This window comes from Alexandromys fortis, unplaced genomic scaffold (assembly GCF_014885135.2).
Source record: "Alexandromys fortis isolate MF-2015 unplaced genomic scaffold, M_Fortis_MF-2015_v1.1 scaffold_3, whole genome shotgun sequence".
Taxonomy (NCBI): Eukaryota; Metazoa; Chordata; class Mammalia; order Rodentia; family Cricetidae; genus Alexandromys; species Alexandromys fortis.
Genome location: NW_026067909.1, coordinates 27,711,689 through 27,725,165, shown reverse-complemented (window position 1 = coordinate 27,725,165; position 13,477 = coordinate 27,711,689). Strand labels below are relative to the sequence as shown.

Here is a 13,477-nt window from a genome sequence, read left to right as displayed (position 1 = left end):
GCTGACCCAGTACGACAGGAAGGAAGCCTGACAGGGGATGGGACCCTACTATCCAGCAGGCAGGAATTGGGGGTAAGAATGATTCTTGATGACCCATCCTGAAGCTACACACCTCCATGACTACAGGATCCTTTCCTCCTCTGTGTTCTCTGCTGCCAAGGAGCATGGACGCCTGTGCATGGAGACGCGGGTTGGAGGGCTCCTGCAAGGCACCAGCTGCAGGCAGACACACTGGGAAGAAAGCACGCAAGCGATGGCGTCCCTGTAAGCTGCAGCACATGAAGAAAAGGAAGGTGCATAAAGGAGGGACCACTGCTGAGTTCCTTCCCAGTGACCAAGTGGCTCCTGACAATAAGAGAGGTCTGTCTATCTAACAAGACACCCAGACCCAGCTTGTGAAATTGCTGATGTCAGATATTCACTAGCTCATTAAATAGCAAAAATCCTTAACCGGCATTTCCAGATTCCAAGTGAACACTGCACCCAGTTGCCTGAGCAAACGAGATACCCCCTGTCTTCGGCGAGCTGACTGGTGTGGTACTATTAGAAAGTCAGACGACTAACTTATCTGTAGGGCTTAAAATGAACTTCCTCTAGCCATGTGCTAACTTTCTATTCTGGATTTCCTGAGGTTTCCTTTATTAGACTTGAGTCCAAAACTATCTTGGAAAGAGCTACGGGACATATGGGTGTTACGCATTTGAGGGTAAGGAGAAGGGGCCAGGACAGTCAGCATTTCCCAGCATTTCCCAGCTCCGACAGCCTGCCTGAGCTCCACCCGCTAAAAGCTACCATTTGCTTGCTAAGAATGTGATGAACCCAGACCTTATTTCACCCTCAAAGAAAATATAATTGTTTATTCTTGTGGCCTTTAAACCACACGGGACACGCTGCTTCCCACACTCCTTCGGGTTGACTTCCCAGCTACTCTCCTTCCAAATGCATCAACAATGAGATGGCCCAATGTGCCCCAGGAAAGTTAAGGAATGGAGTCAGGGAGATTCCTGGTATTTCTGGAGCTGAAGTGTTACCAGCAGGTCACCCAGCCCTCGAGGGCAGCTACAGGCCCGAGCAGGACTCGTTCCAGGGGCAGCCTGCTACACGGTGCACAGAGCCAAAGTCTAGCAACCTAGAATCCCTTCGGATCCCCTGAGGCCCTCACTGTAGGTGGGGAGGGCAGCGCATAGACAGGAATGCGGTAAGCAAAGAGGTGCCTGTGGCCTTTGTGCCATTATGGCGCAGTGCTCCTGGGTATCCTGGTTGAGCTGTCGCGGCAAGCTTTGCCAGGGGCAACCCTGGCAAATGAACACATCTTAAGAGAAAGCAAGCAAGAACCTCAGAGTCCAACAGTGGGACCCAGCGCTGAACCTGAACTTGCCTTCCGCGTTGGGCTATCTGGCTTGCAGGAGCTGCTCTAAGCCAGAACCAATGTGGGAACACTCTATTCTGCAAAAATAAACTGGAGATGTGTTCCCTGCATTTATTGCCTTAGAGAGAGGTGGGCTTTCGCTCCGTCCTGGAGGCTCCTGACACAGCCAGCTGCATACTCAATATGTGTTAGCACATCGTGGATGGGCATTGTGGAGAAATAAAGATGCTTACTGCATACCCAAGAAGGGACCAGAAGAAGGGACCCAGGACCGTAGCATCCTCCATGCCCCACTGTCTAAAGATCTGTGCTCCCATGGCAACAACCTGGAGAGCAAGCCTCTGCTCCATGGGCCTTCGGGGACATTCCTCACGCTGACCCCGGCACAGCGCATCCGCTGTTAGGATGGCCTGTGCAGCAGAGATGGCCACAGGACAGTCCGGGAAACAGCACAGAGATAACGGCTGTGCTGAGTGGCTTCGGGCTACCTGAACACACACTCAAGTACTTCTTTCAGCTTCCATATCCCATACCAACTGTTTGTCACCAGTGGCAGGGAGTCCAGCCGCAGCTTCAGGGAAGGCGGCCTTGCTAGCCTTGCTATACAACTCTACACCATGGTGCCGCGCTGCAGCAGACGTGGTCTAAAGACTGTATGTAGGCACAGGGCCACACAACGGTTAGCATTTCATGGTAGGTCTGAGCACACTTTTGAATACTAACAGTTAATGCAGGACCCAAAGCCTTTGCACGGCAGGCAGCCCAGGCTCTGATTTACAGGGGTCCCACAGATCCCTACCCTCCCAGCCCAACTCCACGCACTGTACCCACTCATCATCTGTAGGTTTTTCTGCTGGCCACACAGTCCAGCCCTTGGCTCACCCACAGGAGTCCTATGACCCTGAACAGACGCTGGTTCTCCCCAACCCCCACACTGCGCCTGGGTGACATAAAAAGCCAGAAGAGAACAATGACAACATCAGGCAGGCCCGACTGATTCTGTACCCACACAGAACTGGCACTTCACATATTATCCAATTCTCCACGCTGCTAGGAAAGAGCCATTATCATTCTCATTGCACATTAAACCAAGGGGCAGAAAATTCACGGAACCCAGGAAGGTCATCCAGATGGTAAACCGCAGAGGCCTCTACCCCTCGGAGCCACACCCAAGACTGTGAAGCAGCCGCCACATAGACACAGCCCTGTCTCAAGCAGATGTGCGAAGAGATCTTTGCTCCGCGCTCCCAAAATGCGGCCGACAGTGATGAGATACTGTATTTCCTGAAGAGAAGAAGGGGGGACCTGAGCCTGACACATGCTTGGTCTTCAGAAGTGTTCAACAATATCCCCATTGCAATCTTCTTCCCAGCGTGCTGCTCAAGAGTGCACTCAACAAGGGCTCCACCTCAGCACCCCATGCCCTATGGAAGCCCAGGACTTGCATCCACCATGTAACAAACAAGAGTCCCAACCATCACCGAATGATGTTGGGGGGCGGGGGGTCAAAATGGGATGGCAGACCCGTGCAGAGGACAGTATCCATTTTGCTGTGCATTGTGCTGACTGCTCTCAGCTTGGGAAGAAGGTGAAAGGTGCTGACGGACACGCATAAACAAGACACCCAACAGCCTCTCCTTCCAGTTTTCAGTCTGACTTGACCAAAACCATAGCTTTCTGAGCCGTGTAGAGCAAATCTGGGGGGGGGGGGCAACAGGCCCCCTTCGAGACAGCAAGTAGGGATGATGGGGTCCTACATCTCCATCAGCTCATGACCAGGGAGGCCAAGGTCCAAGTAAATCTCCTGTCGAGCCCATGAGAGTCCCTCCGAGTCCTCTCTTTGATGTCTACTCTGGAAAAGGGGCTGTCCTGTTACTCTTTCCTTGCCCTGATGACAAGGACCAGCAAACTGAGACAGCATCTCAGGAGGAAGATGAAGTCCAACACACGATACCTATGTGCAGCCCCCTAATCAAGTCAGAACCTCCCTGACGAACACCTACCCTGCATTTTCTTGGTAGCCAGCCACTCTGAAACACACCAGAATCCAGATATATACTTACAACCACGATTCTGGCCATCATATTCCAAACTGTCACAGTTGATTTGCCTCAAGACCCTGCCCGGTCATCAGCTTCCAGACCCTCATAGCCCATCAGCCGCCAGACCCTTACCCAGCCGCAACACAGCTGCATTCTTATGTCCACAGCACCACGTGGTGCAGGGTGCTACAGAGATGGGGCAGCCCGGCCCTGAGGTGGGTGGCTCTGTGGAGTGGCCCTGGGGCTGGGGAATGATCTACACTATGGAGGGTAAGAACAGCAATCACAAGAAGGACGCCCCCATAGTGTTTGACTCGGGACATAAGACCCATGGGACCTCTCTGCCTGCCAAACCCTCCTGATCCACTCCTTCAAGCCCTCTGGAGAAAATCACATCCTGGGGCTCAGCAAGGGGACAACAAAGGAGACAAAGTTTCCCCCGCAGACGTCATGAAATATACTTCACGAAACAAAATTTAAATCAAGACACTCGGCAAAAACAGTGAAAAAAATTTTTTTTCTTTCCATGTGACCCTTCATTTCCACTCGGGACATGCATAAACACATTCCTGGGTTCCAATACTGAGAAAGTCTCTCTAAACACTAAATGCAGTCCTGCCCGGAGCAGGAAATGATGAACAGCAAAAGGAATGTCACAGATTCCAGACGGATGGGACCAGCTGGGGAGCTGGTCAGCCACGCTCATGTCTCAGATGTTGCCTCCAGGACTCCTCAAGGGAATCGCTGCTGTATAACTGTAACCCAGGAATAGCCAGAGGCCTGTGCAACCGGTGCAGCTCAAAGCGGCTGGGTGTCCCAGCAGGGCCTTCATTCATGCTCTGGCAGAAGTCCAGCTGGCACAGGGCTTTGCACCAGCTCTGTCTGAAACAGCCGACAGGTAGAAAGTGCCCACGAGTCTCCCCCCAACGACTGTCAAAACACAGTGATCTGCAGGCAACTGCTTCCTGCTTCTCTTTAACAGGCAATGGCTCAACCCAGCCTAGGCTCCCTGGTCATGTCTTACCTACTGAATTCAAGCTCTGGCACCTGCCCATGCCTTCCTTCCCAAAGATAAGGATTCAAGTTTCCTCCAGACTCATGTGGGTCTCGTTATGGCTTCCTGAGCACGCAGCTTAAAAGACTGGGCCTTGGCCTGACAAAAGTCATCTACGAGAACAGGTCAGAAAAAAAACAGAAGAAATGCCACGAGAAAAACTCTACGCTGTGGCCCAAAACATGAGCCACATTGTGCTACACAAATAAATATAAAAGGCTTTGTAAAAATCCAAAACAATCGTGAGAAGAGCTCTTATGGTGTGGGAATAGAAGAGCAGAATACCCAGATACCAAAGTCACAGTAGCAGAAGCAAGCTGTCTGAAGTTGTCTTGGACCCTAGGTGACAATGCCCCACCCATGCAGGTAACAGGAAAAGTAAAGGATTCTGTGAAAATCAGGACTAATTTAAACTTTGCAAATCTCACAATGCCAGAAGTGACCTGTTCCTGTTGTTAAAGATCTTAGAAAAAGGAGAACCCCAACCCTCAACACAATTTGTACACCTTGCATACCGGGGCACGAAATTCTGCCCTGCAAGCGGCCGCAGTGCGCACGCGCGCGCACACACGTATGTATATGTGTAAATAAACTCCTAATGACATCACAAGAGGACACCTTGAGAATGGCTCTTGACTTAACCTGAATGTAGGTCTCATGGTGCAGCTCAGTTCTCTCTTGCTACCTCACGCCTCAGAAAGCCCCAGTGCCCGGAGTCAGATCTCCAGCGATACAGACAAGCACAGGGCATAGTTCCAGCTCTTAGAACTCAGCTTTCCACGCGGAGGAAATGCCCTATTGTGTGTTCTTAGGTCAACAGCCTTACAGCTCTGATCACCACCGCTAAGAGATAGCCTTGACACTCAGGAATTATCTTCAGTGCCCCTTCAGGCTTGGGGCCAGCAGCCTGCTTCCTCCTTCCTGTGCCCAGCCTAGGGCCGGGCTCAAGAGCTGGGGGCAGAAATGCATTCTCTCTTCGGGAGCCGGCTGAGGCAGCTGTGCAGAAGAAAACCTGGCACAAACTCCAAATCCAGCAGCAGAGTCTTGGAGATCAGCCATTGAGTTAAGAGGTAGTGTCCTCTCCAGACTCAGTGGTGGTTGAGCTTTCCCAGAATTCCATCCTGCAGCAGGCTGCCTACATCGAGGGCCTCAGGCCAGCTCAGCAAGGCTTCCCAAGAAGGCTGAGTATGCCATCTGCAGATCCAAGGATCCGGAATTCCCCAGCTCAGCCCTCACCCTAAAGGCCATGGGAAAACCAGCCTTGTCATAGCACTCATCCCAGACTCTAGACAAGAGTCCCGGCTGGCCAGGACCTTTGGGGCTTGCACACGGATGAATTTTCCGGAAGAGCTTCATGTTCCTGGACTAATGCTAATGGCCCCGTGCCCCAGTCTGATCCCCGCCTTGGAAAATCCCAAGTTATCCAGAGCCAAAACAAAGTAGATGCCCAGAGGTTCAGGGTCTTAGGACTAAGATACTTCGCCACACTGAAACTGAACCACGCTCCACCCACATCCGGCTTTCCAAAGCCAGGCTTTCTTCTCCAGGCAGCAGCTATCCAGCAGGACAGAATGAATCTCACCCCTCCTGAGAGGAGTATGTAAGAGAGGGAGACCAAGTCCCCCGGAAGCCAAGATTGAGAAGGGAGTGGCATCTCTAGGCTGCCCTGATTTGTGACGCGGGTCTGACGGTTTCACTGGACAAGATGGAGCTCAGCTGGTACAGGGTTTGCAACTAGTCACCCCTGACACTGACTCCTCAGCTCTCTCTACTCCACGCTGCCAGGGGACACCAGCGCTGCTCAGCATGAAGGGTGTGCTCCACAGACTAGTCCCATGCAGGCTGTTTTTTAAAAGGGTTTGAGAAGGACAGGCAACTCATTTGAAGGCTAGTTCATTCCTCTCTGGCAGACAAGTCCACAAGCTCCACCCCTTGCTAACCATGAAGACTCCTAGGCGCTATGAAGCAGACATGTCACAGGACACCTTAGTGGGAGGCAACCTTGCTTCTCTGCAACCTGGATGGCAGTGAGGAATACCCGTCAGGACCATGACCACCCTTCATAGGTATCTGTGTGTCCTCAGCTCCTCTCTCAGCTCGAAGAGCAGAGGTCGGCACTGGGGCAGCGCCAAGTTGAGCAGGGCCCAGCATCAAAGCAAACCCCAAGCGTTGACTCAGAACCTAGATGTCACTCTCTCTGCCTGGAGAATCACTGCTTCATGCCAAGAAAACCCACCTGTAGAAGAAAGCATGGTTTTAACAAGCAGAAGGACAGCCCCAATAGGAAGCACTTTCAGACAGAAAAATTAATTATTTTCTTAACAAAAAAATCAAAGAGAAGCCTGACTGACAGTCTTAACCCTGGGAGGAGCTCAGCTGCTACGGGGTCATTCCTTGTAGCCTCGTCACAGGGAGGGAAAGAACAAACTGGAACCCAAGGAAACAGAACTGGTCTCACGTTGCGCGGAACGGCCCAGAGGCAGCTTCCCTTGTCCTTCAGTGGATGCTCCATGACATATTAACATTGGCATTCACTTTGCTCTGTCCCCATTGTTTCGTTCCTTGGACTCCTGGCTATGGGGCTGTACAGAGAGCACTTCAGTACACAATTGCCATCTGGTTGGAGCAGGAACATTTCCAGTGTGCAGATGGCGCCTACTCTGCACCATCATAGACTGGTGCATACCTTGACAGGATGGACAGACAGCATACCTTGACAGGCACCTACAGAAGACCAGCTGTGACCCATGAGGTCCCTTTCAGCCCAACATGCATAGCTATACATTCCCCACTCACCTTGTGCCTTCCCGAAGCTACCCAGCACCTACAAGTCCCATATCTAAGTCCTGACGTGATCTACCTACACGTGTTTTCTGCCTGTGGGGAGGACCATTTACTCATCGAGTTGGAAGCTCCAGGCCAAATCATCTACGCTCCAAGTTGTATAGATAACCAGCCCCACAATATCAGAGGCAGGGAAGGACACTGGGGTCCATAGATCCATGGAATCCTCTCTCCGCGGGCAGAGCTAAAGCCATCTCTCTTCAGACTTTAGCCCCTACCCACTAATCAAAGTTCATACCTCTCTGATTTATGCACAGCTTAGGCGGAACTCTAATTTGTACAAATTAACAGAACCAACAGCTTCAAATTATACTGGAAACATTGCCTCTGCCAGCGAAGATCCGGTCTTTGGTGCATGTGCAATCCCTGGGCTGGGTCCACAGAAGCATCGCTTTCCACTTAGACAAAGGAGACTAAGGTCAGAGAAATTAGGACTCATCTAATAAAAACTGTAGTTATCAAGAACCAACCACTACCCTCTCTTGAGTCTCAGATTCTAAGAAAGAACCATCACCTCCTCTCCTCATTGACTGTCTGGGGCTCTGGTCCTAAAGACCAGCTAGCTCACCTCCAAGGTCATGCAACCACCTGGACCTTCAAAAGATTTGCAGAATCCATATTTCTGCTAAACATTTTCATACCCACACTTAAAACACACCGTCCCTTGCCCTCAGCCAGTTGCAGTTAACTCCTCAGTAAGTGAATGCATGTGAGACATGCATTCAGATACACAATGAGCTTCAGGGAATCAAATCAAAACACATTCTGCCTTCCAGGCATGGCTGCTGCGTATCACTTTGAGGCCCTGCTGTCTACAAGCATGGACCAGTGCCCTGTTCAACATCCTCAGCACCCTGCCGCCTCCCTCCAAAGGTCCTCTTCAGTCTGCCAGCCAAATCTAAGATCACAGAGGAAGTAAAAGGCCTTATGAACGGACAGGAAATGACCAGACGTGACACAGGCTGGCTATTATGTATATACACACACATATACATACACATATATATCATAGCTATTATATACATACACACACATGTATATATCCCTTCATGGACATCAATGTCATGAGGTTGTGAGAATTTAAATTTAATGATTAATGAGGTGGGCTCAGAGGTTACGTGGACTTGCCGCTCTTCCAGAGGACCTGAGTCTTTTTTCTAGCACAGCTGAGCAGTTCACAACTGCCTCGGTATCATCTCTAGGGAATCCAGAACCCTCTTCTGGCCTCTGCAGGTATGGCATGAATGTATACATACATACACACACACACACACACACACGTACACATGTACACATACACACACACGTACACATGTACACATACACACACGTACACATGTACACATACACACACGTACACATGTACACATACACACACGTACACATGTACACATACACATGCACATACACGAACACAAATAAATAAAACAATGAAACCAAAATCTTTAAAATTAATGAGACAATGTGCACACACACCCTCGCTTGAAATCTGCATTTCTCTGCCTACCATAGGTGCACCAACCAGGCGCACCAATCTGACGCCCCAACAGGCAGCACCTGGATCAGCAGGTCGGAGCAGTCCAAGCCAGAGCTTCCCTAGCTTCCACAGGTCCAGCCTAGATCTCCACATCAGTCCCGGGCAGTTAAAAATAGCACAGGCAGCTGAGCTGAGTTCGGTTAATGGAATACCCAAGTTAATTTTAGCATGAGAGAGCTCAAGGGAATCTAAAAATCTCCCATGCCAAGGACCACATTTGGCCCACATGGCATCTTCTTAGACTCAGGCCCAGAAGCGACTGTATCACAAAGGCCATGACTCACGAAACACCTCTTCTCTCTGACCGAGTCTTGGCCGGCCCATGACAACTGGGTTAACCCGGAAATACAACTGCCTCCTGCAGATCCATGGCCTGCAGCAACCCTGGTGTCAACACGCTGTGGCCAGCTGAGAGAACAACTTTGCTCAATGGGCTAACAGAGCCCTGAGCTCCCGGGCCTTGATCTAGCGCTTTGCCAACTACTGCCCACTCACAGCTGACCAGCCAGGCGGCTCACAGCCCTGTGTGCCCTCAGCTTGCACTTCTGCCCATCCTCCTTTCACTGGCTCCTCCTGCTCCTGGTTAGATTCTGTTGTCAGCAGGAAGTCAGGGAAGAAACGTAAGCCTGAGAAACCAACCCTGGTCCACAGCAACCCAGTCCTGCCGGATGCTCTGCTGGCCATCCCACTCCTCCACAACCACATCCTAACCTTAGCGCAGGACCACGGAGCCAGCCAGGATGCAGAGAGGCTGCTGTGACATCCACACAGATGGACTGGAGTCACCAAGGGTCCAGAGGAAAAGCAGGATGCAGAGCCTGCCTTCCTGGGGACCCACAGAGCTCAGCCGAGACCTCAGCGGAAAGAAAATGAACAAAGCCACAATAGTGCAAGAGAACATTTCTGGTCTGGGAATACAAAGCCAGAATTTTGAATTTTTATTTATTAATTCACAAATGATAATTACCTCTACAGCATTCAATGTTTTTTATCCAGGGAGGCAGTTTTTTAAAAAAGTAATAAATATTATGCAAAAGGAAAACATGACTGGGAAGTGAAGCTACATTGCAACCCCAGGGAACACTGGGCCCAAAATAGCATTGCTGGGCAGATGAGCTCCGGCCACAGCTATCTGCCCAATCACCAGGCGGCATCGACTCTAGAGAGTTGGGCTACACACTTCCTCAATACAGCAGCCTCAAGGAAGCGTGGGTCAGTCACATGTGATGGCTGAAGAAACAAAGCAGTAATTGTTACCACAGATACTTAAGATTCTAAGTGCACAGAAGAACACATCCAAACAACCCTGCACATTTTAAATGGGGAAGCAACCGATTCTTCAAGACAGGACTTGAAAATGTTCTCTCTCTCTCTCTTTTTTAAATTAAGATACTTAACTTTTTATGTGGTCTTTCCTTCAAAGCGTAGATGGAATGAGAAAGAGGAAGAACAGAGAGATTCGTTTCTGGTGAAACCAAGTACTACATTATGCTCTGAAACCAAGAAGCGGAGGCCAAGCCTTGTCACACTGGCCCTTCCCTAAGTCCTTACAGCAACAGCGGCAACGGTGTTTATCTATATGATTTTAGGGGCAACTGTCTTTCCCCTTCTCTGGATGGGGGAGGGTGTTGACTATGACAGGTCACACCCTTGTGCCCTTCCACCGGATGCAGCCCACATGGACTCCTGCTTTATCCAGATGGGGAAATGGCTGTGACCAGAAAGAGACTCATCTGGGTCACCCTCTAAGTCACCAGCAGGATTACTGGAAGCCAGCATCCCTGGAGACAAGGCTCAGAGGAGTGTGTGTGTGCGTGCATGTGTGTGTGTGTGTGTGTGTGTGTGTGTGTGTGTGTGTGTGAAGAGGGAGAAACAGGGGCAGGCTGGGTCAACACCCCTGCCCTCGAGTCCACTACAGTGACACAGCCAGCGACACTCAGGCAGATGTTAAGCATCGAGTGACCTGACCACAAACCAAGAACTGCAAAAGGAAACCCAGGAGCCCAGCCCATAGGGAGCCAGCATACCACCCACCTTGCTGGAGTCCTATTTTTTCTTCTGGTGGGAATCCCCTGGGGACCCCAGTATCAGACAAGAAGGGCAGCTAAGCAACACCAAACCCACACCAGTTGCCACAGCTGTTTTCTGGGCTCCAGAGGGCTAACCCACATCTGTGCTCAGACACAGGAGGCAGGATCTATACACAGAACTGTGTTCGCTGCATACTCCACCCAGTGAACACACAGACACTACCCTCCGCCCTTGAGTAGCCCTGTGAAGAACCTTTGAGAACGATGAACCTCTTGGAGACAGAGCACATTTAGGGAGCAGGCAGTTGGAGCTTGGGTACCTGTACCCAACCTAAACATTTGAGTGCTGCCCAGTCCCCTATGTCATCAGAGGCAATGAAGGCTCCAATCACACCCCTATTCAAAGTCTAGTAACAGAAGGAGACCTTAAGACTTGCCCCCACCCCTGTTCCCCTAGTGAAGCCCCTAATCTGGCAGATGGTTTGGGCTACTGTCTTGGACATCAGAGCCTTCCCTCTGCTCTTGTCTCTCTTACTATGTCATTGTGGAAGAGACATCCTCTTTGTTTGATAAGAACTAAAACCCTTCCCTGTGTACACAGTAGCTGATGTTAGGACAGAAGCTAGGCACACTGTCCTGCTGACCCAAGGCCTGGATTCTCCCCTCACAGTATCCCACAACAAGACCCCTCCCCCTTGCTGTCCTTGAGCAGAAGGGCACAGTACCCCTGGAGCCTGGTGGACTCACTTGGTGAGATGGTCTTGGCTGAAGGAAACTGGAGCTGGCTGCCCTCACACAAGTGCCCTTTGCCTTGCCCCACAGCGGCCAGAAGCAGCCCCATTCCTCAGATTGAAACTGACAGCAATTCCAGGCACAAAAGCGAGAGAACTCCCTCCCATGCCCTCTGGGAGCCCAAGCACCACATGGTATCCGCAGCACTTCTGAACCAAAGATCAAACTGTCTCGGCGATGATTCAAAATCAAAATAAGGCAGACAGGAAGCAACACGCTGATTGCGAGTAGCTGGCATTCCTCAGCCAGCATCGAATGTCATCAACAACCAACACTCGACTGTGGCTGTTGCCACCCACTAGAGGCCTTTTGACATGGGAACAGTCCAGTATGTGGGACGCAGTTCAGGGGGGAAAGACTACAGGAACAGTGCGCTAGGACCCAGAATTCCTGCCAAAAAAATTGGCCCTTGCCCAGTGCGTTAATGGTTTGATGTGTAACGGTCACTTCAGAAAACTACTGTTAGGAAGTGGACTCACACATCACTCACAAGATTTAAAGAAAAAAAAAAGCAACTGGGAAAAGCAAATTCTCCAGATTTAAAAAAAAAAAAAAAAATCAGGAAGTCCTCTCCAGATCACTCCAGTTCTACTTCACTCCCTGCCCCCAGCGTTGCAGCAGAAGTCCGGAACAACCGAGAGCAGTCTGAATGCCAAGCCTGCCGGCCACAGCTCCCACGGCCAGTTCTCAATGAAAGGAGGGGGAGGTGCTGGCAGCTCCATCACCATGCCTGCAGCGCGCAGACACTCAGTCGCGCGCGCACGGCCCCTAAGCCTGCAGCACCGCACAGCAGCAAGGGTGAAGGGGCGCCCCCTCCTTGGGAAGGAAGTTCCTGCGCACAAGTGGGAAGGGGACACCCAGAGACTGACATCAGTAGACCTGATCCCTAAAGTGGGAACACCCAGACAGAACCGCGAGTGCTCGTGCATGTAAACTCGGGCGCCCGAGACCCAGAGCGGTCCTGGAGCGGTCCTGCGCACACGGACACACGCAGGCAGCCACGCGCGCTCACGCACGCAAACAGATGCCCCCGATGCAGGTCCCGCCTCCCCCGCAGTGCCACGGAGAACCCGACTGTCTGGACGGCTAAGCACGAGTAGCTGTCCAGCCGAGCCGGATACCAGGAGCAGGGGTCTGGGGAGCTGCCCAAGTCACCGCGGTCCTCACCGATCTTGATCCTCACGCTCTGGAAGACCCGCAGCCCTTCTTCCTCCACCGCCATGCTGCTTGTCGACCTCGTCAACGCGCGAGGGCCCAGCAGCGCGGCCGCAGGAGGAGGACAAGACTGGCGGACAAGGCCCGCAGACGGAGCCGAGCGACGGATGCCCCCGGAGCCCCGCGCGCTATGGTCCGCGCTCTGCCCGGGTGCACCGCCTCGCGCCCTTCCATTGGCAGAGCTCGGGGGCGGGGCGGTGGGCGCCTTCCTTTGCCAAACCCCCGATCTTCATTGGCTAATGCTCCGCGTGGGGCGGAGCAGTACGACTCCGCCTACTGCCAAACATTGCATCCCTTTGGTCGGATCTGTAAGGGGGCGGAGTCAGACTCTGAGGCGGGATCGGAAGGGACTCCGGGTTTAGCGGTCCCTGTTCTCAGGCTCCCGGCTGGTCTGATATCTTCGGACCCCGGGACAAAGAGAGGGTCGTGAGTACTGATCTGTGTTTTAACTGCCAGTTTCCGTGAGACTGACTCGCACTTAAATTTTAAAAAGGTATATTCAAGCAAAAGGTGTGAAAGGAAAACATTTCTTCTAGCCCAAGCTTCAGCACCTAGAAGTGACACCTGCCGATCGCGCTGAATAAATTCAATGGT

The 13,477-nt window shown here is 51.6% G+C and overlaps 1 protein-coding gene across 1 annotated transcript in view; it reads right to left on the bottom strand.

Moving 5' to 3' along the window:
* The window catches only part of Rasa3 (RAS p21 protein activator 3), a 100,740-nt gene extending 87,698 nt beyond the window's left edge, over positions 1–13,042 (bottom strand). Inside the window, exon 1 of the mRNA XM_050136576.1 lies at positions 12,836–13,042. Coding sequence (XP_049992533.1) covers positions 12,836–12,890 — 55 coding nt within the window. The 5' untranslated portion in view covers positions 12,891–13,042. The remainder of the gene's footprint in view (positions 1–12,835) is intronic.
* Positions 13,043–13,477: the final 435 nt, after the last annotated feature.